The 23,875-nt window shown below is 41.6% G+C and overlaps 2 protein-coding genes across 3 annotated transcripts; both read left to right on the forward strand.

Moving 5' to 3' along the window:
• Positions 1 to 1,087: 1,087 nt before the first annotated feature.
• LOC117150537 (UDP-glucuronosyltransferase 2B13) lies at positions 1,088 to 4,991 on the forward strand. Its single transcript, XM_033317463.1, has 4 exons — positions 1,088 to 1,219; positions 3,116 to 3,371; positions 3,428 to 3,874; positions 3,942 to 4,991. The coding sequence occupies exons 2-4, from the start codon at positions 3,116 to 3,118 to the stop codon at positions 4,829 to 4,831; spliced, it is 1,593 nt and encodes a 530-aa protein (XP_033173354.1). The 5' UTR covers positions 1,088 to 1,219; the 3' UTR covers positions 4,832 to 4,991.
• Positions 4,992 to 9,075: 4,084 nt separating this feature from the next.
• LOC117150867 lies at positions 9,076 to 23,561 on the forward strand. 2 transcript variants are annotated; one of them, XR_004460796.1, is made up of 10 exons: positions 9,076 to 9,795; positions 18,470 to 19,050; positions 19,111 to 19,846; positions 20,116 to 20,391; positions 20,451 to 20,668; positions 20,736 to 22,268; positions 22,335 to 22,743; positions 22,803 to 22,956; positions 23,017 to 23,318; positions 23,380 to 23,561. XR_004460796.1 is itself a non-coding variant. In XM_033317986.1 (9 exons), exons 1-9 carry the CDS (start codon positions 9,758 to 9,760, stop codon positions 23,254 to 23,256), a joined length of 4,185 nt encoding a protein of 1,394 aa, XP_033173877.1. In that variant the 5' UTR covers positions 9,076 to 9,757; the 3' UTR covers positions 23,257 to 23,561. The 2 variants fall into 2 exon arrangements, 1 of the variants encoding a protein (XP_033173877.1); XM_033317986.1 differs by having other exon boundaries at positions 23,017 to 23,561.
• The last annotated feature ends 314 nt before the right edge of the window (positions 23,562 to 23,875 follow it).

The raw sequence follows: 23,875 nt of genomic DNA on the forward strand, positions 1-23,875 counted from the left end.
CCGCTTCCAAGGTGAATGCACAAATAACAGGGCATTTAATTCGTGTTATACATGTAATGCACTCATCAAAAATGTCGGGTTTCCTTTCCGTTTGCAAATAAAACACGTTTTTAACAAACTCAATCGATGGGTATTGTTTTAATTCCGACGAACAAGGAAATGCGCTTAGTAATTGCCTACGGAAATCCCCTGGGAAAGCAACTGATGTTTCTTACATAGCAAATCGTGATATATTGCAAGATCCTGAAGTGGTTTATAATTTAATAATTTATTTTTTAATTTTATTCTTGGTTGATAAGAATGTGAATGGCTCATCGTTTCCAAATGCCAACAATAAGTTACAAAACTTAAAATTCATTTAAAGTCTTAATGATACTATTTTCAAAACTTTTGTCTTTATATTTGAATTGTTGTTAACCAATAATTTCTGGCAGGTTAGCGATTAATTTATTCTCTACATGATAAGTTTTAACTAAGAAGGGAAGTCACTGTATTCTGATATCAGAAAAATGCTTTACATGCGATTGATTTATTAAATTGCTAATGTTTTAAAATTGGCTTCTTTGTTTTGTCGATAAGTCCCAATTCTTGTTTGGCTTGTTCGTTGTTTGTGTATTGTCAAAACTCCCACTCTGATGAATTTTTGAACCCCGTTGTCGAAAGTTCATTGGCCAATTCTATTTCGCAGTACAAATTATATGTTTGCAATTGCTGATCTGTCGATCGACACGTGAGCGGTCATCTGTGTATGTGTAAGAGGGGAAACTGACAGGTAATAATTATTTTGGCAACACTTGCAATCAACTGTATCAATATTGTAATTATCCCAGCACACATACGAGACAATCAAAATCAAATAAGATTAGGGCAAACAATAAGCGTCGCCGGTTGATTCGCCTTTGTATTTTTGTATCTCTGTGCCAGGGCGGCACTAACACTCGAATCCCACAGATACATCTAAGCTTTTGCCTGTATATGCGTTTTGTATCTGCTGGCGTCGACTGAGACTGAGACTTCGACTGAGGCTAATGCTGATTAAGTTGAGGTGTTCGGGGCTTTGTGCCGCCGAGTTTAGTGATAACCGCACTTTGGTGCCCAGCGGTCGCGTTTCGCGCTAAACTTCAATTTGAATTCGAAACGTGCTAATTTTGTTTAATTCCAAGTGCAAATATTTTCTGGTGCTATTGCTGTGAGACAAAGGCAATTGAATACACTTAAGGTTAATAAGTAAACAAGCAATATAAATCAGACATTAGAAAAGCGCAAATAAATAAATAAATCTGCAATTCATGTGTTTAAACATAAATCTTACAATAAAATATTCATTATATGAAAGTTAATTTTCTATTAAATAATATGAAAATAATAATAATATTAAATAATTGAACAAATCTCTGTGGATTTGCATAAACGCGTTTTCATAACACAAACATTTTTGGAAAACATTTGACTTGATTTGAAATTCCAAAAAATCTAGAATAATAAATCCAAAAATGTTAGTTATTTCGATCTAGAAAATAACAATAAAGATTAATCGGTTAGATTAAATTGCTATAATTGTACTAATTAGGTCATTAAAAAACTCATAACCAGTTTTCATTGCATTTTTTAATTCCGGTAATGTAAAAGGGCTTAGTTAAACATTATAAAGTAATCTTGCTGGAATTTTTACAAAATAACGAATGAAAAATAGCAATTTCATAATCACCAAAACTTTCACATTCAACTCACGCACAAATAAGCTTTTACTTTCAAAAAACATTAGCTTTGACCCTTTCAATCATCAAGTCTTTTTAAGTGTTACAAGACGTATCCACCATCCATCCCAGCCCTCAAAATAATTAAATAATTTGAATTCGCCAACTATAAACAATTAGTGTTGGCACGTAATGAACAAATTATAAATAATTATGCCATAACTTGCAACCTTGACCAAAGCCTCTAAAAACTTAGTTACATAGCTTGCATTTCAGTTGGAATTACGTACAACAACAAAATGCTCTGAGCTGTAGCTAATACAAGGAAATAGAATTTCGCTATTAAGTATAACAGTAAAATGCAATGCGAAATGCGGGCTGCGATGACAAAATTATTTCCACATGCGATTTATCAGCACGCCTCAATGACGACAACTTGTGGCATGTTTACTTGTATTTCAGTTAGCTTTCTGTTACAGTGTGCCAACCTAAATATAAATAAATTCAGGCGGGGAAATAACACGCGCTAAACTGTTCAATAAAATTGAATTTTTAATTAAACAAAAACCCATAAATATTTCAAATGGTTACACTTTATCTAATGTAATTAAATTACGAAACGTTAAGTCCAATAAAACCTAATTTGACTTCGACGATTTGATTTATCTTAAGGTCGAGTAAGCAAATACAATCTCTTTACAGTTCACGTATGTTGACCCACTTTTTGATAGCGAAAAGAAAAATAAGATTAGGAAGGGGTAAACATTATAAAACTTGCATGATATGCAGGATTTTACGATGTCTGGAAATTAACACCTAAATGATGGTATTAATGGGAGACCTACCATATAAGGCGGGTAAGCTAACAAGCTTTCTGGTCCACTTCGATATTAATTGCTAATTTCAAAATGATGAAATTACTGTGCTGCATTTCAATCAGATTTAATTCTATGGCAGAAAGCCAGAAAGGTGTGTTCATTTAACGGACTGAGTTTATAAGTCGCTGAAAAGCTTGATCAAATGCGAAAAAGAGCAGATTAGATATGAATTCCATATTAGTTGCGTTACAGATTTAATATTTATTTATGCCAAGCCAACAAAGAACATATGCCCGCATGTTAGGCGTTAATAAAAGTGTTGTGCTTAATTAATTATACTATTGTATCAGTTTCCCTTTCATGTGCAGCATATTCATTTTCCACCTGATCTTGCGATCCATCAAACCAGAAATCTCATCAATAACACTATCATTTGCAATCAGAATGTGCAAAGCAAAGTGCTTTATGCAAATAACGAAATCAAACACCGAACATAAACTGCAGCTAATGTTAATTTGACGCTAATAACGCGACTTTTTTACCCTACTCGGCGGACAATTTAATTGAGGTTGTTAATTGTCAATGTTGATTTCAAATCAGATGGAGATGCAGCTGCAGTGGAAATGTTGGATGTTGCTCTTCCTGATCGGTCTGCCGGAATTTGGAGCTGGCTCCCGAATACTCTTCATGGGACCCTTTCCAGCCCCAAGTCATTGGCTCTGGCTGGAGCATTTCCAGAACGATCTTCTGCGTCAAGGACATCATGTGACCAGTGTGAATAACCATCCCACCAAGCATCCCCACGAAAATCTGACGGAGATTATCATCAGTCCCTCCTTTGACATACCCAAACACTGTGAGTATCATATATAAATAGCACGTATTTTAAATACATGGGTTTTATTATTATAGTTCCAAAGGAGAACATCTTTTCGATGCAGTTTGTTAGCGATTTCAACAACCTGGAGCTCTGGTGGACCATTGGACTTATGACCACGGAGCACGCTTTCAAGGATCCCAAAGTGAAGAAGCTGATTGAGAGCAAGGATGATCACTATGACTTGGTGATTCTAGAGCAGTTTTTCCATGAGGCCTTCCTGATGTTCGGCAAGAGGTTCAATTGCCCGGTGGTCACAATTGGCACCATGGGCTATGCTGATAATATAGATCATGCCATGGGCATCCTGACGCCTTGGTCTTTGATTCCCCATCTACTGCTGTCCCATACGGATCGTATGACCTTTGGCCAGCGAGCTTACAATGCCTACTTATCTCTTTACGATGCGGTCATGAGACGATGGGTGTACCTGCCCAAAATGCAAAAATTGGCAGAGAAGTATTTCCAGGGATCAATTGAAGGTAAGTTAGCATGAGATAACTTAATAAACATAATTTTATATATATATTTTTTTTTTTTTCGTTAAAGGACCTCTACCTAATCTTCTTGACCTGGAGCGAAATATTTCCCTAGTCCTGATTAATGCTCACCGTAGTGTCGATCTTCCGAGGCCAAGTATGCCAGGACTCATTGACGTGGGTGGGGCGCACATTCAGAAGCCCAAAAAGCTGCCCACTGACCTCCAGAATTTCCTGGATAATGCCACCTACGGAGTGATCTACTTCAGCATGGGCTCCTATGTGAAGAGCACGGATTTACCACAGGAGAAAACGGCGCAGATTCTCAAGGCATTCGGCCAGCTCAAGCAACAAGTGATTTGGAAGTTCGAGAACGATTCCATTGGTGATCTGCCCTCGAATGTGATGATCAAGAAATGGATGCCCCAGAACGACATTTTGGCCCATCCGAATGTCAAGCTCTTCATCACGCACGGCGGTATTTTTGGAACCCAGGAGGGTATTTACTGGGGTGTTCCGATGCTGTGCGTACCCCTGTACGGGGATCAGCACCGGAACACTATCAAATCGGTGAGGGAGGGCTATGCCCGATCCCTGGTGTTCTCCAAACTCACCACTGATGACTTGGTGCGGAATATCGAGACTCTGATCAACGATCCCCAGTACAAACGCAGTGCTCTGGAGGTGTCGCAGCGATTCCGCGATAATCCCATACATCCGCTAGCCGAGGCCACCTTCTGGATCGAGTACATAATCCGGCATCGTGGGGCGCGGCATCTGAAGTCCCACGGCGCCTTCATCCCCCTGCATCAGTATCTGCTCCTCGACGTCTTGGGTTGCCTGTTGCTGGGCGCATTCCTGGCCATCTGGCTGCCATGGCGGATGATCAGGAGGGTGCACAAGTGGTGGCTCAAAGGGGAATCCTCTGACAAGCTGAACGAGGGCAAGAAGCGCTTGTAGGAGAAGGCTATCTCTCAACTAGTCGCAGAGATTATTTATTGTGATATATTTTTAGATCACAAGGTTGACAATTACACGGGCTGATTGTTGCTTCTCAATTTAATGTTTTCAATTGATAGTTATACAAATATACACATTCAAATGTAAAATACTTAGAGAATCAAATAATTTTAGGATTTAATAAAATAAAAATAAATATATTTAAACATATTATTTAACTGAGTTGCTAAAAAGTATGCAATTACTTTCTGTTTTTCGTTAGTCATATTTTCAAGTGTTGCCTATTTAAATGGGGCCTTAAAAGGCTTGCCATAAAAATTTCTGACATTCTTATTGGGGGAAAAAATAACAAATGTAAAGTAAGATGTTATTTTACGGTAAGTTATGTAAATTTGTTATGTAAAATTTGTTATCGACGAAAAATACTTCGTTTGAGTTCAGCGAGAGAGAGTAAAACCTCACCTTATAAAAGTTTGGATTCTCCTAAAATAATTCAAGAATGTTGTGTACCATCAGATTTTATAAGGGACTTATAACCATGTACAACATCCACAAATAATAAAATAAAATCACAAAAACATAGTTTTTGGAAGTTAAAACTTTAGCACGTTTTTGTTAAAACCATTTTTAAATGCATAATAGAAAAAAGTTAAAGGCAAATGGGTTTATTGAATTGTTTGTGTTAATTTTTAAGATTTATATTTATATTGATGTTTGAACTCTGCCCGTACTCAAATAACTGTTAAAACCAATTATTTTAATATTTATTTATTACTGATTTCGGGAAATAGTCAAAATATTAAAAAAAAAAACATAAAATGCCAATAAATTTCCTGAAGCTGAAAGTGTTATGTTTGTTGCCGGCTCAATCAACAATCACGAAGTTGTAGACATTCTTGAATCCCATAAAACTCCCACACACAGCACGTTTCGTGGATTATGAAAAACAAAATTAAATATATGCAGCAGTTAATGGTAAAGTGGAGAACGCAGAATGGCAACAAAAAATTCGGAAATTCGGTCTGCAATGCATTCTATTGTTTCTTTACTGCTAAACCGCTAGTTTCAACTAAATTAAAATTATTATATGTTTAAAATTGTATACTCGCTACTTTCAAGTTTTTTCGAGGTATTTAATACTTTCACTGCAAGGCCACCAAAAGAAAGGTTAAAGTGCAAATATTTTTCGCTGATAAGGAGAAACCGGTTGAACTGTCTTGGTAATTCATGTAAAATAAATACATTTTGTATGCCGATTATGAATTGTAAAATTTAATTTAATGGTACATAAATTACCAACCTCTTTTGCACCACCTCTCAGTCATTGAAATTAGTTTGACATAACGTACAACACTTGAGCGACTTTACGGAGGCAGCTTTTTATTATTTTTGACTAACGGAATTCCAACTCTTTTTTTCGCCTCATTTCGTATATGAATTGTTTTCAATATCATTAAATCGATATTTATTTATTTTTCTGTGTGCGTCGCTTTTACGTAATGCTTTAAACCGGACCTCGAAACTTGGCAGATCTTGACGTCATTTGAAGAGCAGTAAAAAAATCGATTTAGTGCCTGGCACACGATATTCTCGAGGCTGAAGATTGGCCATTGGCCGCTCTATGACATGAGAGGCTCTTCTGATACCGAAACCTATAAAAACCGTCAAAAATACCAGGTTCAAGTTCGTAACTTTGGCGCCGTACACCGACGATTAGAACCGGCTTACAAATTCTCCTTCATTTTTTATCGGTCACATGAAATAAGGATTTTTGAGGGCCAAGAGTGCTGTTGAAGCCCCACATCCGTGTTGACAATTAGCAAGTGTTTGTCCATAGCCGAAAGTAATATAAAGTGTACGCCCCGCCATTGCATTTATTAATTATTGTTAACGAAAAAAAATAAAAAGTCGTCACTCGTCGTTGGAGCCGTTCAGATCACATGAGAAGTCTTACCGAAAAAAACCAAAAAACCACACAAACAACTTCGGATTTCGATGTTTTCTTTAGTCAGAGCTTTGGGGCTTGGTTCCAGTTACTAGTACTAAATGCTGGGGCCAAGCTGCAGAGGGCCACCGCGAAGTTGAATACGTTAAAAAATCCAAATGGAGATTAGCCTTAAGCACGTGACGCCGACTTGTGATACCATTTTTCTGTACATATTTCGTGATATTAGAGAAATATTTTCTTAGAGACGAGGCTTCGCTGTGTGTTCAAGTTTGTCGACACTCTATTGTAATTAAGCGAGCGGCAACTGAAATGGTCGTTTAAATGTAATTTAAGCTGAGTTTTTGTTTTGGTCAACTGAGGTGACAAATTAGGGCCCCATCGCAAGGTCATGTGAGGGGCGTCCATTAGCCATGAAGCGACATCAAAGTGGCAAAACAGCAGCAGCATCAAAATAGCAATAGAGTAAAAAACCAACGACACCGGCTTCAGATCTTCAAAAGTAAAATGTCGTGGCATTTGTCGCCGTGCATTTCAGCTCCCGTGCGCAGATTGATTGGAAAGTTAAGGTTGTCCATCATCATCATCATCGAAATGAGGAAAACATAATGCCAGCTAATGTGAGATTATGCAAATCAAAATGCGCATCTTCCAGCTCTCGATAAATACATTGACCTGCATGCCTGCGGGCCTGAGCAAAATCAACACAACACTGTTTTCTTCATGTCTTTAATGATGAAATTATTCCGAAATGAACACGAAAAGGTGGGCCTCATGTCAGAATGCACTTTCTACAAGGGAACATGTTGACGTTGTTTTTGAGTTGTTTGCGGCTTTGAGAAGGTATTTTACACATGTTTATAGTATGTTCAAAATCGGGTTGTGTGGGAATTTATTAAGTCTTAAGAGCGCAGAATTATAAATGGTAGGGGTATAACTAAGTATAAGTACCTTAATCTTAGTCACTTGGAAGTCAATTCTTGTATTCATATTTTTTGGATTAAATATCGGAACTACTGGCACGTCTTTTTTTGCCTCATTTAATCTTTTTTACTTTAGCACAGGTCTGGGGAATTCCCGACTAGTATAATATAATATGACCGCTGAAACAGAGCTAATACTAAATTTAAGCAGAATTATTCAAATTAGACCAGGCTATGACGCATTCCAAAATATTGGTAGAGTGTCGAGATCCAACAGATCTTACTTTAAATATTTCACGTGAGCCGGTTGCATCAGTGCAAATTTTTGGTGTACTAAGCTTTTCTGAATCGAAAGGTCTAAGTGTTTTTGGCTGACTTCGATTAGCGATTGAGGTGCCACCCTTACACGTAGGTTTTGTTTTCGGGCGAAGCCTCCTTTTTGATGACATTTAGCTGTCCAATTTATGGCTGACGGACATGCGCCACCTGTCGGCGGTGTTTGCCTGGCATTTTAGCACCCGGCTACTAATCGAAATGTTTGGCCAAACAATCAACTTGGCCAAGTCAGCTTTGGTGTCTGGGCATCGCGGGGATGCCCTATCACTGATGGTTTGCGTTCGATTTCTAAATGATCCTCAGATTGCCCAATGCCAGAGAGACCTTTGCAACTGGCTCTGAAACTGAGTCTTAGACTGGAATGGGAATTGGAATTGGAGCCCCCAGATCAAGACTGGGTCTGGGAATGTCTATGGTCTGGGGTAATGGGGTCTTGGGTGCTTACATCACAGCAGGAGATCACAGACTCGACACTCGTCCCACAATGAGATGAAACTTGTTTCCTCTCGACTCTTTACCAGCAACAAATATTTGCCTCCTCACTCGGCTTTTATATCTTCTTGGTTGTTTTGGGGAACTTTTGTTTTTGCTTCTTGTGCAAATTACAATGCGCGTGACTCCTTTCACAAGATGCGATTTGAAATCAAAAGTGCAGACAAAAGGTGTTAAAAAAAAGAGCCTCTGACCGCAGACGAAACAAAGGCATGAGTTTTTGGCCTGATTTTTATGGGTCCTATACATATAGCTGTATTTTTTCCCCCATCTCTTTTTGGTCAATATTGGTGGTATTGGCCCTGTCCCATGCTGTGTAGTTGAGTGTACGACAGTCGCATCATTTTTACTTTCTCCCCTCAAAACCCAAACTCAAACTCAAGCCGAGAGAGGGAGAGGTGTGGGCCAAAAGAGAGCCCGATCCGAGAGAGAAGCTTCGTGTCGGTGTTACCGGTTTCGCTATGGGGTGAAGCTTGGCTTACAGCAGATCCGTTTTGGTGTCTGTGTGAATTGCCTTTTAAGCCCGGCCACCGGGACTGGCAGCTTTCAGATACGTTTTTGCCTCTGTCGCGTTCAGAGTCAGAGTCGGATTTATCGTCTGGGTCTGGGTCTGGAAAAGATCTTGGATCTTGGTCTCGGCTTTCGGTTTCGTTTGTGTGTCTTGGTTTCGGTTTCGGTTTCAGTTTCGAATTCAGTTCGTTGGCGCGTTCGCACGGATCGAGTCGTGTGCACGGCTAAAGTCACTTAACTAAAAAATATATACATATATTAAAATACATATACCAACCCATTTGGTGGCCAAGATAGGCTCGTCGCTCTTATATTCGGGTCAATGCTGTGCTCTGCATTGCCAACGTTATGCTAATTACCGAAAGGATACAAATCATAGCATACATCATCGGTTACAATCTCTTTGGCAAGACTCCGTCGCACCGCTGGTGACAAATTCCACGCCCGGTGACCAACCCGCCAAATAAGCGCTAGAAGTAAAAAGATACATAGCCAGGAGAATAGCTAGCAACACATATATAAATATAACGAATATATTTATTTAATATATCACACAACAAATTCGCAAAACGTGCCAAATATAATTTAAATCTATTTATTTTGTTTAACAAAGAGCTAATAAGTCTAAAGTATATATAAATTAGTAAGTCGTTTAATTTAAATCCTAATAAAAAGCCACCACAAAAGGAAGTTGCCGCAGGAGCAGGCGTTGGCTTCATCATGACGAAGCCAGAAATGCTGATTAGTTTAATTTTATGGTGAGTTGAAAATTCTTAATTAGTATTTAATGTGTGATTTGTTAAAGTCCGAAATCAAGATATCTATTGTTGTTTTCAATTTTATTCTTAAATGCATATTTATTATGAGAAAACCATTCGCTTTGAAAAATCCTGAAGATGCGGCCTTTGAAGGTCTAAACCTTAAATCAAATGGGTTATTATATCTGTGATTCAGTGTCCTCAAATCTTAGTTAATTTGTGTTTTGTCACTCCCTCGGTTGCCAATTTAATTGCGAGAATATGAAAATTTTGTCTTCAATGTCCGGCCTTAGAAACAAGTTTCTTGGCATATTTTTAAAGTCGAAACTTAGCTGCATTTATCACATTATTTATGCATCAACTCCGACCAGTGAAGCTTTGGCCAAATGGCCGGCCTACTACAACGAGCCACAAATAAAATACAGATGGCCATTAAAGCAAATTATAGTTTGTAAGACTATACATACAATTTGACTGTTTTTACGGGCCAAGAGCATCATTAATCATGAATTTTCGACTCGACTCGCGTTGGACAAGAAGCGTCAACGGAAGTGAGAGATTGACAGAGTCCGTCGGCTTATCACCAAGCAATTCGACTTCCCCGTTTAAATGGTCCTTGAGGCGTTTGTTAACTCTAAAAGAAATCAAAAACTATTTTCAAGAATTAACATCTTGACAAAAAGATGAAATCGGATGATTATATCGTATGTCTGCATATGAATATTTATTTATCGAGGCGCGATCAAAGCGGGGCGATCATGTAATATCGATTCGAATTGGATTTCTTTGCTCACCAGTGAAAAATCAATTTGAAAAGTTTCACTTTCATTTTTCCCTCTCTTGACTGGGAAGATGCCAAAACAAATCGAAGAGAAAAAGTTGTCAGTGGCGGCAACAAAAGACTCTTTCGCTTTTTATGTTTGTGTGTCGTGCCAGGTGGTTTTTGGAACGGTTACACAATAATGACTTTATTTTCGTTTTCAGTCCACCTCTTTTCGGTTTTGTGTTAACCGCATTGACATAATTTCCAGCGTAGGCATCCAAAAAAAAGAAACTGAAGCATAAAACTTTACATAATTTGCAGGCGTATCCGATTCATAGGCCTGCAATTAATCTGGCTTTATCGATGAAGACGCTCAGCGCAGCAGAGCCTAGTTTTAATTAACAGATTTATTTTTTGTGCGAGTTTAACAGGCGGCCGCTAAGTGTAGAAAGTTTCCTCCTATCTCCGGTCGCATTAATTTGGCGTTTTGTGTTAATCAGTGTGTGTAAGTTATGCAAATTGGATCGCGGCATTAGCAGTTCGCTTATGCAATGTATTGGATAATCCCCTCCCCGGCTGGCGACATTGGTGGACCAGGCCAGGCTCACCAGGTTTTCTATTTTCGAGGCCTTGGCCAGATGCGACTTCTTTGGCTTACTCATGCGGCGACGCTCAGAATGCAGCCGAGCAACTTGATTGCTCAGGCAAATTAAGCACAAGTGCTGCCGATTGCCGACTGCGCTGCCAGATGCTGACATTGTCTAGTTGACACACTTAAGTCACTTAAATGTCGTAGAATTCTTGCTAAAAGTTTTCTCGAGTGTTTTACAGCATACAAACATTTTTTTAAACACTTTTTGACATTTTTCTATCGACTGCGGCGTCAAGGCTTGGCGCCCCCTAATGGGATGTCACCGGCTCACCGAATGCGACAAATTATGGTTATTCATAATTGCGATAGTCGCAAGCAACATTTTTCGGTGAATTAGAGCACTCGCGTGGGTCGAAACGAAAGACTTAGGAAGCGAACTTGAAATTACAATTTGACTGAAAGCTTCGACGGTAACAAAGCCAAGAGGGTGTGGGTTGAAATTGTGGGATGACATGATTTCACACGTGCCTAAGAAATGAGAAAATAGGGATGGGGCCAAGGAGAGCAGAATTTGTCGAAGGTCAAGCTATGAAATTGAGCAAATCATGAAATTAAGCAAGCAGATTTATTTTTCCACTGTTATCATTTAACAACCCCCCAAAATGACTTCAAAGGCACAGATAATGGCATAAAAATTGCTGGGATCTAACTCTAATCTTTAATCAGATATTAAGATATTTATTTCTCTAAAACCAAACACGATAGTTTAGAATTTATCAAAACATTAATGATCTAATTTATTTTGGATCCAACAATTCCGCATCTTCACATGGCTCTTCAATCCCACTTTTAGTGTTGTCGTTGTCATTAATCTATTTCACAGACATCCATTAGCACCTTTCCAAAAGGGAAACTTAAATTTAAATTAACTTTAGCGCCGCCTCTTCGTTTAACACATTTTTGTGAAGAAAATTAGTCAAGACATTTTTTTTGCTGGCTAGAACGGTTTTAAAGTCAATTAGCCAACGTGTATATGATAAATAAGTAATTAAGAGAGAATAAACAGAACGGCGAGTTCAAGGCTGAAACGATATCTAAAACCGAAACCGAATTCTCTTAGTCGAGAATTCGTTACTTTAGGTGTTTTTTAAATTTAATTTGCAAGTTTTGCCCGTCTTTCGATGGGCTGTCATTTATCATATTTATTTCATCCGTTGTTTGCTGTGTCTAAGACACGTTTTTTATTTATGTATGTCCATGTCTAATTTATTGACTAATTTATCATCATTTGTCTGGGCTGGAGATCCAACACCGAAAGTTGATCCAGTGAAAAGTTGAATAAACTTTTTTGACATGTAGCTGTCGCTCGATGGCCGAGAATTCATTTTCTTTCTGGGCCTTCCTGGTGAAAGGCGATCAAAACTAGAGATCGCTTTAGTTGCTGACCCTGAGAGAGCACGTATAACTCTGTCGTTGGCCAATTCCAAGTGATTCGATAAATCAAGATCCGTTGCTCAACTTGTTTTCTGCTCCGCCAAGAATAATTCAATGCGCACAAATATTTCTGCGAGTGTCCAACTCTGGCAGCGCCTGTCTGACCACTTCGCTCATTTCTACATACATGAGTCCAAAAAACGGGTTAACCCGAATAAAATAAAAGTATAACGACCAATATGCACAGCAGCTGGATCAAGAAAAAATCTGAAAGGAACGGGTGCCAATTGTCTTTTCAATACATGTAGCTGGTGGTCTCTCCCTTCAATACACAAAAATGTTCCACATTCAACCGCAAACAAAATATAAAAAGTACACCCATGCATACATCTTGTTAGCGACTGGTTTATTTGGGTTAAAAAGAAATTTTTCGGATGCGTCCGAGCTCCGCTCTTTTAAAAAGATAACGGAACCCGACATCTGTGAAAAAAAAAATCAAAAACCCATAAACAAAATCTGAAGCAAAATGCCAAACACAAGAAAGTGAAACTTTTGTTGTTGCCATTGTACGACGTAATCAACTTCAACAGGATCAAGTGGCCAACAGGCTTGACTGGGCCTCATTTTTTTCGGGTTTTCAGTAATTTTGCTCTCCAGCAACGGAACTAAATATTTGTTAATGTGTCTAGCTCTTCAAATGAAGTTTAAAGAGCCTTTTGAGGTTTTTGCTTTTGGCACTTGCCTGCTGAGAGCAACAGGCCTCTTCCGTCATTTCAAGGCGCTACAACTGGTTGTCATCTTACATAAGTCGAATGAGGATGGGTAAGATATGATGATTATGATGAGCGACTAAATATATGCATTTTTTAATTTATAGTATATAATTTAAAGCACGGAACTTATGGAACCGGAGGATAGTATCTGGTTTTGTTTGGTGCCTTGTTATACATACTCAATATAATTCAGATAGATTTCTGTCCCATTTTCTCTCTAGAGATTTTCATCTTGGTTTCCATAAACAAGTCCCCATTTAACTTTCTCACATTTCACCTTAAATTGCCCGAAAAGATTTCACAGCATTTGGCTGTCGGGGGAAACACTAAGCAATTTTCACCATAAACACCAGGGTGCGTTGTCAATGTTGATAAATTACGCGTCAAATGTTTGTAAATTATAAACGATCATCTAGGCGTTGTCAACACAAAACATCGATTACAGAGTTTCAGGCCTTAAATTGGGCGATTATATTTTCCCTTTTGCCCGATTGGGCGGCAGTTGGCCAACAAACTGTGACCTTGGTGTTTAACCGGTAACCGACTGACATTTGATCGTATATCAAATGAAAACCTCCAACGATTTGCATGCAGGCAACACCCTGTAAGATATGGAGATACGAGGCCAAAAGCTGCTCTTCGAATTATTTACCAATATCAAGTTGTATGCACTTTCGCAATGAAAACGAAAGTTACGCCCCGCTATTCGAATATTCGTATATCCATATGGCGTCTGCGGCGCGTGACTTTGCCAACGTTTACACTTTCTTGCCATAAAAAGCAACGGCCACATGAGGGGACACACACCGGCATAGAATTATGATCTTCACGCCTCTTGGCTGGCGTTCAAGCAACGTTCACCAGCAGCCAGCAACATCTGCGGCAACTACAGACTTGGCAATGTAACCAATATTGGAAGCCACATCGATGAACGTCACTGAAAAAAGAAGTAAACATGAAAATTGCATCATGCCTGCACTCGACGTTCGTGTGTCGCTGGTGATGATCATCAAAGTTGCCAATGAACATCGTTATGGTAATGAAGTGCACTTGAAAATTTCTGTGTGCAGATCTTCTGTAGGTTTTTTCATGCATATTTCCTCATCCGTCCAAGAAAGAGCCATACAAACTGGGTAAGAGCGTAATGTATTCAATCATGAGTATTTTCATAGCCTGTTGTCTGGTTTTCGGGCCGGTCTACTCCTACCCATTGTGCAATGTTCAGAGCCAAGAAACTGGCTGTGTTATAAACACGACAAAGAAACCACAAAGCCAGAGTGAAACAAAAAGTGTTTGGGGAGTGTATCACCTGATACAGATGGGTATGCGAAAAATTGCAACCTGCTAAACAGGATGTAGGGCGCATTTAAGCATTGTTAAATTATATATTTCTTATCTGATCATCATCATCGTTTTGCTTTTAAAGAAGGAACTAAACTATTTTCCATATGTTTCAAAATTCTGAAAGTACTTGAGCTAGCTGATAATTTATGTTTTGTCAGTAGAGTATGCAGGACTCGGCTTTTGTGGAAAACACTTTCGCTTTCTTGCTTGTTCCACGCCTTTGTGGTAGTATTTACTGCTGTCGCTGGTGTTGCTGATTTTCCTGTTGCCTGTGTTGGTGGTAGGAAATCATGTGCAAAGTCACATGACGATGACGATACGTGCCTTTGGAGTAATTGCAGAAACACATGGATGCCAGGGGTGTTGCCAGCCGTTGAGAAGCGAGCAAAATACGGATGAAGATATAAACAGCCGATTCGTACATATGTGTTTGGTCGGCCCGTCTACATATTTGGCCAGGCGGCAGCACTGCGGACTGTTGATAATGAAAACGACGTCAAACGGGCGTTCGCATGAGTAATGCGCATACCAAACACTTGATGGCTTCCGCAATTGTGTTTTTCTGTTATTATTGCTGGCTAGTGCCACACTAACCCATTTGTGTAAGCCTTCTTCGCAGGCGTAAGTAATTTTTGTATCGGCTGCTGTTACCAGTGCTGCATGATTTGGCAATTGGCAGCGAGTCAAGTTTGTTGCCTAAGTCTTTTGTTTTCCCGCTGATTGCGCAAAGCGATTGCGGGTGTTCGGAGATTTTCCGCTTCTAAGTATTCCCGTGCCGCTTATGTTGACGCACAGTGTTCATTCGTGTGTGGGTAGTGAGTGTCTTATCTAAGGCCACTTAACTCATGATTTGCACAGACAATTAATTCGTGACTCTTAATTGCGCAGAGCTACCGAACTATCAGCACTTGCAAATTAAACATACATCGCTTATCGGCATCACCGGGAATTTATGCAAATCGCAAAATAGCATAATATCTAACCAGCTAGCGCGTTGTGCAATATTTATTTAATAAGTCAAATTAACAACGATTTATTGTTTGCAATTGTGATGGGTTTTATGCAAGCTGCTTGGTGGCTTCGCTAAAGTCAACTATTTTAAGATTGGCACGCGTTCATCAGCTATTTTGTGCAACTGGTTTGACTTGTTGGATGTGCCATTTGGTATTTTTACAGTTCTTACTCACGTGTTTTATAATTGCCAATCGATCGAGGGAATGACTAACTACAGATTGTAAAACGGCTGTAAACAGAATACAAATACCACGAGCTGTCGCTGACAAAGGGTGTATGCATCTTAGTATGGAGACCCAATCAATATATAAAACCAATTACCCCGAAATATGTTGATATGACCGATAATCAAGTGCGATTTTTACGGGGAATTTGACTCAACTTGAATTCATATAATATTTTGGGAATTACCATACTGGCTGCTGTTTCCGTTTGCCAACTGGTCATCAGAACAAATCAAATGAATGTCAAACAAATAAATAAATTTCGCCGAAAACAAGTTCAAGTAACCTATACGCAGATCAGCAAAATTTCCTACCTCCAATCGAAAGGCTTATAACTACTTAAAGTCAATCTCAGCTGCCGTTTGCCAATGGACTGATTGATAAACCCCACACGAACTTTCCTTTTCAATATTTGATGTATTTAATTGTTGGATTTCAGCAAACGACGCTCGATAAAAATAAAAAAGAAATGCTAACTATTGATGTCATAATGTTGTTAAATAACGTATATGCGGCATGTGCCGTGCATTTCTATTTGCCTTTTTAACGCTTTTTTTTTGTTTTGTTTGTTTGGTTTATGGGTGCCATCAGTGGCGAGGCATGACACACATTTTTGCATTTCAGTTGGTGACATAAATACCAGACGACCCGCTCCATGCCGCATAAAAGCCATAAACAAACAAATGTAAATTGCCAGCACTTCTGCTTTCGCTTTCAGCTCGGTTTCGGTTTCGGCCAAGTTATTGAGATACGTGTCGGCAGTCAAGTTCTGCAAAAGTACAACTAAAGGGGATTACTCGTGCCCGGCAATAAATTAACTTATGTGTGCCAATTGCCTGCCGTCCGTTGCCTGCATATTGGCCAATGGTTATGGATTTGACTGGCCTCAATGGGCAGCCACGCACCTGGCAAATGGGTAATCGCATTACGAGTTATTTTCGGTAATCGTTACTTCATTTGGCATTTCCTTTTTTTATGCCAGAATCGCAATAATGAATTTTGTTTTGTAATGGGATTTCGTTAATGACGAATAAATGATATAGGTTCGTGACCCAAATTACCTCCTAATAGCCAAGATTATGTTTCGAAGATGGCACATCTTATTTATCTAAACCATGAGAACTCCATCATTACGCAAACATTTCCTACGTTTTTTCACAAACAAAATAGATTTATGTGGCTCTTGAACTCAAGACAAGTTCATATACCCAAACGTAGCTATCTTGAAACATTATAATCGACTGGAATCTGCTTAGATAGACACCACAAGCGGTCACTTAAAAGTTACTAATAATACAATAGCCTTGAACATTCGTCTAAACAACCCGAACGAAATACCACAAATTACGTTCAACTTTTAAATGAGTGCTAAACAAAATATATGTGTTTATAACTCAATAAAAAAAGCAAAAATAAAACCAATTAAACCGAAACCAGAAAGGTAACTCTGCTTGAATATCATTTAGGATCAGCGGAGTTTGGCAAAAATTTATGTAGGGGAAGGTGAGGACGTTTACCCAAACACCGAATTCAGCTCATTAGGCGGATTCTAAAAGCGGATCTTCTACGCCCACATCCACATCCACCAGATTGCAGATTGTTGCATAATCGCGGATCTTGACGTCAGGGGCAAGCACATAAATTGCATATTGTGGCTGTTGACAAAAGACTTCAATTCGAAAATTAATGTCAATGCAACCAACCACAAAAGAAACTCCGTCACGTGAGCCGAGACGGCTGGCCGAAATCAATAGAATAGCATAATGACAGGCCAACGAAGTGCGGCTTAATAAGCCATTCAGTCAGCCATTCAGTCAGTCAGTCAATAAGTCATCTATAGCCATTTGGGGGCAGACAGCGTCATTGTTCATAATTCAAAATTGATTAGTTCGACAGACGTTTCTCATATCCGGTTAGGCAGAAAATCGGAGACCCACGCCTCCTCTATTATATAGCTTTTTATATGCACAGTTTCAGTTTCAGTTTTTTTTTGTCTGTGCCGCGTTTGATGAACGGAGTGAGCAAACGATGGCGATGTGGGAAAACTTGTAATTAAATGCCGGAAAATGCGATGCGAGCCCATGAATGAATGAAGCGGAGACTACTCCGCGCAAATTAAAAACACGTGATTTAAGCTTTTGGGTTAAACCTATTTGTGATAACAAAATAGCAGGAAAAACCTTTAAACTTCTGAGTAAACCCAAAAGGATTGCTGTCATAGAGTCCAAAGCCGTTTGTGTTCGGGAATTTTATCAGCAGAGAAATTCCGAGAGTTGATAGTTGTTTTGATGAGTCAGCAATCACCCAAAGTCTACTTATCGGCAAGCTTAATTGTATTTTATTCATTAGACACTTGAATTGTTTGGTTGGGATACAATGAATGAAAAGAACGAATAAAACTGAGATTATATTCTATATTCTATCTTTCTCAGTAAAAACTAGTTTTAAATCACAAAAACCCAACCCAATAATTTCTAGTGTTTCATTACAATACAAATAAATAGCTTAATTGTTTTCCATTATTTTGCAGGTGCCTTTGCGCTTCCAGTCTGACACTCCGTATCCCCGAGGACCTTGAGAATGCCGCCATTAATGCCCTGAGCTCCGAACGTGCCCGTTCCCTGACCTCCTGTGGATCCTCCGCGGAGGCAGAGGGCAGTGTGGCCGGTGAATATGACGTTTGCCCGCCGAGCAAGTACCGCCAGCCAACAGCTGAGTGCAACAACGTCTCCCACCGGAAGTGGGGTGCCCGGGGAGATATCTTCCAGCGTCTGCTGGCTGCTGATTATGCCGATGGCGTAAGCCAGCCGAGGACCTCCAAGGGAACCCATGCTCTACCCGATGCTGAGGTGGTGATCGAGCAACTGCAGCGCCATGTGGAAGGCGAGTTGCGCCACGCGCACATCACTGCCATGCTGCCCGCCTGGGGTCAACTGTTGGCCAATGACCTGGTCGAGGTAGGACAGCTACCCATTTCCGGAAAGTGCTGCGAGCGCGACTCCGCCGTCAAGGATCCAAGCGAGCTGCAGCACTGCTTCGTTCGGGCGGGACCCGACTGCAAGGAGTACAAGCGTTCGGCACCAGGATTCGATTCGGAGGCGTGCCAGAAGCGTAAGTTCAAGAGGCTACAGAGGGTATTATGTGTACAATAAAAATGGTTCCCTTTTACAGACACTCGCCAGCAGATGAACATTGCCTCGGCCTACATCGATGGCTCTGGACTGTATGGCTCCACGCGCCATGAATTCGACCAGTTGCGCACCTACATCAGTGGCGGAGTAAAGGTGGAGTCCTGCAAGTACTGCCAGGTGGCTGGAGCCACTGGAGCACTGCATCGTGCTCTGCTGCAGCAGCACAACAACATCGGCGAGCGGCTGTCGCACATCAATCCCGATTGGTCCGAAGAGGATGTATTCCTCGAGGCCAGACGCATCATCACGGCCACCATTCAGCACATCACCTACAACGAGTTCTTGCCTTTGGTCTTGGGACAGGAAACCACTGCCAAGGAGGGTCTGAGACTGACTGCCGAGAAGCACTCGAGCAACTACTCCAGCTCGGTGAGGGGGGGAATCTACAATGAGTTCGCAACCGCCGCCATGCCCGCTTTCTGGAGCATGTATCCCCCAGAGATGCTGGCCAAGAAGATGTCTGCCCACGAGCTGCTGTCTATTGCGGCCCTGCAAAAGTCACTGGTTCCGAGTCAAACGAATGCCGAGGGTTGGTCCGAGTTGGCTCTGGCCGTACATCGCGGTCGTGACCACGGAGTGGCATCCTATGTGCATGCCCTTGATCTCTGCGAGCGTCGATTCGCCGACCAGAGCGCTGCCAATGTGAGCTTCGATACTTTAGCCCAGGTTTCCAACATTCCCGAGGAGTACATCACCAATCTGCGTGACATTTACCAGTGAGTTTTTATGACTTTGCTAAATGGTGAAACCCCAATTTATGGTAGACCTTTTAAATACCGGTTAGCTTCGGTCTTTGGAACACTCAAGTCAACTGATCTAAATTCACGCCAAGAAGTTTTTAAAATATATATTAAAATGTCAATGGCTTAATATAAATATTGAATTGCTTTATGTAAATTTAAAATATGCTTCATATAAAAGGGGTTTATCCAACATTTTGTATTATTTGTTAATACAAGTTTTTTAATATTTTTTCCCTTTCCAGAAACGCTAAGGATGTTGACTTGTTGGTGGGTGCTCTTCTGGAAGAGCCTGTGGTTGGAGCGCTATTTGGACCCACAATTAGCTGCTTGCTGACCTTGCAATTTGAGCAGCTCAAGCAGACCGATCGTTTTTGGTACGAAAACGAGATCCCGCCCTCGTCCTTCACTTTGGATCAGCTGAAAAGCATTCGCCAGACGACTCTGTCTGGATTGCTGTGTGGTTCTCATCAAGTGAGCACCGCCCAGTCCAAGGCTTTCATTCTGGAGGACAATTACCTGTGAGTAATTGATGGTGACACTTAAATGTCAGATATTCTAGAGGTTCATATCCTATTAGGAATTCCATCTTGGACTGCGACCAGCTGCCCAAGTTTGATCTAAAACCCTGGCAAGTAAACCCTGAAGATGAAGTGCATGTGGAGCACGTTGAGGTGGAACCCGCGACTAAGGAAGCCATTGCCGAACTGAGTCCCGAACTCATTGAGGCTGCTGTGGAGCGTGCCAAGCAAGAATTGGAGGAACGCAAGCGCTTCGAGTACGAAGTGTGGCGTACAAGTAAGTTTTATAGGGTTTTTACGTGCCCTTGGGATTTAAACTAACTCAAATCCGGTCTACTTCACAGAGGGTGGCATCAGCGCCCGATCTCCCGACGGCACGGCTGCCTCCTTCAGCAAGGCCAATTTGGCTGCCCTGAACTTGGCCAACTCGTCCCTGATCTTCGAGCTGACCTCCAACGAGATTGTGAAGACCCTCAACCACATAACCAGACGCAAGCGTCAGATCTTCAATCCTAACCAGAACGCTTTTAATCGCAACGAACTGACCGATACCCTGCAAACAGTGGACATAAGTGGACTACTTGGTGGTGCCCAGAAGCAACTGGACACATGCCCGGAACCCAGTCAGCAGTGCGATGCGAACTCGCCATTCCGTACTCTTTCCGGCAGGTGCAACAATCTGCGTAATCCCAACTGGGGCAAGTCACTGACCACTTTCTCCCGCCTGCTGCCCGCTCAGTATGAGGACGGCATCTCGGCACCCAGATTGACTGGAGTGACTGGCACAGCATTACCCAATCCCAGAACAATTTCCACCACCATTCATCCTGATATTTCCAACCTGCACACTCGCTACTCACTGATGGTGATGCAGTTCGCCCAGTTTGTCGACCACGACTTGACTTTGACCCCGATTCACAAGGGTTTCCACGAGTCCATTCCGAGTTGCCGACCTTGCAACTCCCGCCAAACGGTGCATCCAGAATGTAATCCCTTCCCAGTGCCCGCTGGCGATTTCTATTATCCCGAAGTGAATGTGACCAGTGGCGAGCGTTTCTGCTTCCCCTCGATGAGATCGCTGCCTGGACAGCAATCGTTGGGACCCCGTGATCAGATCAATCAGAACACTCACTTCCTGGACGGCTCCATGGTGTATGGCGAGACCACTTGTCTATCAAACAAACTTCGCGGTTTCTCCGGACGCATGAACAGCACCCAAGTCAGAGGCAAGGAACTTCTGCCACTGGGACCCCATCCCGAGTGCAAGTCCCGCAACGGTCTGTGCTTCCTTGGAGGCGATGATCGTGCTTCCGAGCAGCCAGGTCTGACTGCCATTCACACCGCTTTCCTGCGTGAACACAACCGCATTGTTGAGGGTCTGCGTGGAGTGAATCCTCACTGGAATGGAGAACAGCTGTTCCATCATGCCCGTAAAATTGTCAGTGCCCAAGTGCAGCATATCGTGTTCAACGAGTTCCTGCCCCGCATTCTCAGCTGGAATGCCGTCAATCTGTATGGTCTTAAGCTTCTGCCCCAGGGATACTACAAGGACTACAACCCATCGTGCTCTCCGATTGTTTTCAACGAGTTTGCGGCAGCTGCTTTCCGTATCGGTCACTCTCTGCTGCGTCCCCATATTCCTCGTCTGAGTGTCCAGCACCAGCCTGTGGAGCCGCCACTATTGCTCCGTGATGGTTTCTTCCGTATGGATGCTCTGTTGCAGCCTGGAATCATTGACGAAATCCTGCGTGGTCTGGTGGCCACTCCAATGGAGACCCTGGATCAGTTCATTACCGGCGAAGTGACCAACCATTTGTTCGAGGACCGCAAGATTCCTTTCTCTGGCATTGATTTGATTGCCCTGAATATTCAGAGAGGTTTGTTTTCTTACTACATAGACATTTAAATAGGAGATGTTACCATTATCGTTTTTTTTTCTCCAGCTCGTGATCATGGAATCCCCTCGTACAACAACTACCGAGCCCTTTGCAATCTGAAACGCGCCACCAACTGGAACGACTTGAGCCGCGAGATTCCCACCGAGGTCATCAACCGGTTCCAGAAGGTCTACGCCAGCGTGGATGACATCGATCTGTTCCCTGGTGCCATGACTGAACGTCCGCTGCAAGGCGGTCTGGTTGGACCCACCTTGGCCTGCATCATTGGCATCCAGTTCAGGCAGCTGCGCAAGTGCGATCGCTTCTGGTACGAGAATCAGAACCCAGAGGTCAAGTTCACGGAGGCTCAGCTGGCTGAGGTCCGTAAGGTGACGCTGGCCAAGATCGTGTGCGAGAACCTGGAGATCACCGGAGATATGCAGCGTGCTGCCTTCGATTTGCCTAGCAATTTCCTGTGAGTATAAGCAGACGATTTAAAAAAATACTTTACAAACTAATTAATTTTCATTATAGTAACCCACGTGTGCCTTGCGCCTCGATGCCCCAGATTGACCTGAACGCCTGGCGCGAAAATGTCCAGGGTTGTCAGATTGGCAACCGTAATGTCCGTGTTGGAGAATCTGCCTTCCCATCACCCTGCACCAGTTGTGTCTGCTCCGCCGAGGGAGTAAGTTAAATAGTATTCTCCTATGGGACTATATTCTAAATGCTATTTTCCCATTTGTAGGCTCAGTGTGCCTCTCTGCGCATTACGGATTGTGGCCAGCTGATCCGGCAGTGGCCCAAGGAGGCCATTCTGCGTGACGAGGTGTGCAACTCGCAGTGCGGCATTTACTTGACCGGCCAGCAGGCCAGTGGCTTCAATCCCCAACAGCGACAGGGTCAGGCTCAGCCACGTGTGACCCGATCCCGCAATCAGAATCTCTTCAAGTTCCCCGACCTCACGCCCTTTATTGCTTCCCTGTAAGCTGGAGGGCACTCCCTCCTGCAAAGATGAGGAGGGAGTGAATCATCAACTTTGGGTGCGGAGTAAGCAGAAGCTACAAATATTGAGACGCATTTTGTAAATAAATCTTGCGTTTGTACATAGGTTTCTTTGTTAATTGCTTACCTAAAGACTTGTCAATGCATGTTGTACACGGCATAAGATACAAAACACTCGGCCGCATCATCAGACACTTTCTACTCGAAGTGTCCTAGTTATATCCTAATTAAAATTACACCATAACTATTAACAAATTATAATAAACGCTTTATGTGAGTGAAATAATAGTCACGTGTTGTTTCTTCTGTGGACTGGGAACTAAAGTATTAAAAACACAGTTTTTTAGGTATTATGTTGCTTTATTTAGTTTTGCCTTATTGAACATGGTCCGTTACAGCAAATAGTTTGTGTATTTTCGATAGGTTTTTCTATAATGCCGACAATAAATAACAAAACTCACAAAGTACAATCTAGTCTAAAGAAGGATTACATGCTTTTTATAGGCGTATCTGCAAATATGCACGAGCATTTGGTCCCAGTGGCACGCAGAACGTTAGACGTGCTGTTGCCCCCAGGAAACATGCTACCAAGATGGTCTGGG

The sequence above is a fragment of the Drosophila mauritiana genome, chromosome 2L, assembly GCF_004382145.1.
Source record: "Drosophila mauritiana strain mau12 chromosome 2L, ASM438214v1, whole genome shotgun sequence".
NCBI lineage: Eukaryota > Metazoa > Arthropoda > Insecta > Diptera > Drosophilidae > Drosophila > Drosophila mauritiana.

Coding starts and splice junctions, on each gene's coding strand:
- LOC117150537 (XM_033317463.1), top strand. CDS start 3,116: ATGGAGATGCAGCTGCAGTGGAAATGTTGGATGTTGCTCTTCCTGATC. Junction 3,372..3,427: donor CTTTGACATACCCAAACACT/GTGAGTATCATA, acceptor TTATTATTATAG/TTCCAAAGGAGAACATCTTT. Junction 3,875..3,941: donor TTTCCAGGGATCAATTGAAG/GTAAGTTAGCAT, acceptor TTTTCGTTAAAG/GACCTCTACCTAATCTTCTT.
- LOC117150867 (XM_033317986.1), top strand. CDS start 9,758: ATGACGAAGCCAGAAATGCTGATTAGTTTAATTTTATG. Junction 19,847..20,115: donor AATCTGCGTGACATTTACCA/GTGAGTTTTTAT, acceptor TTCCCTTTCCAG/AAACGCTAAGGATGTTGACT. Junction 20,669..20,735: donor GTACGAAGTGTGGCGTACAA/GTAAGTTTTATA, acceptor TCTACTTCACAG/AGGGTGGCATCAGCGCCCGA.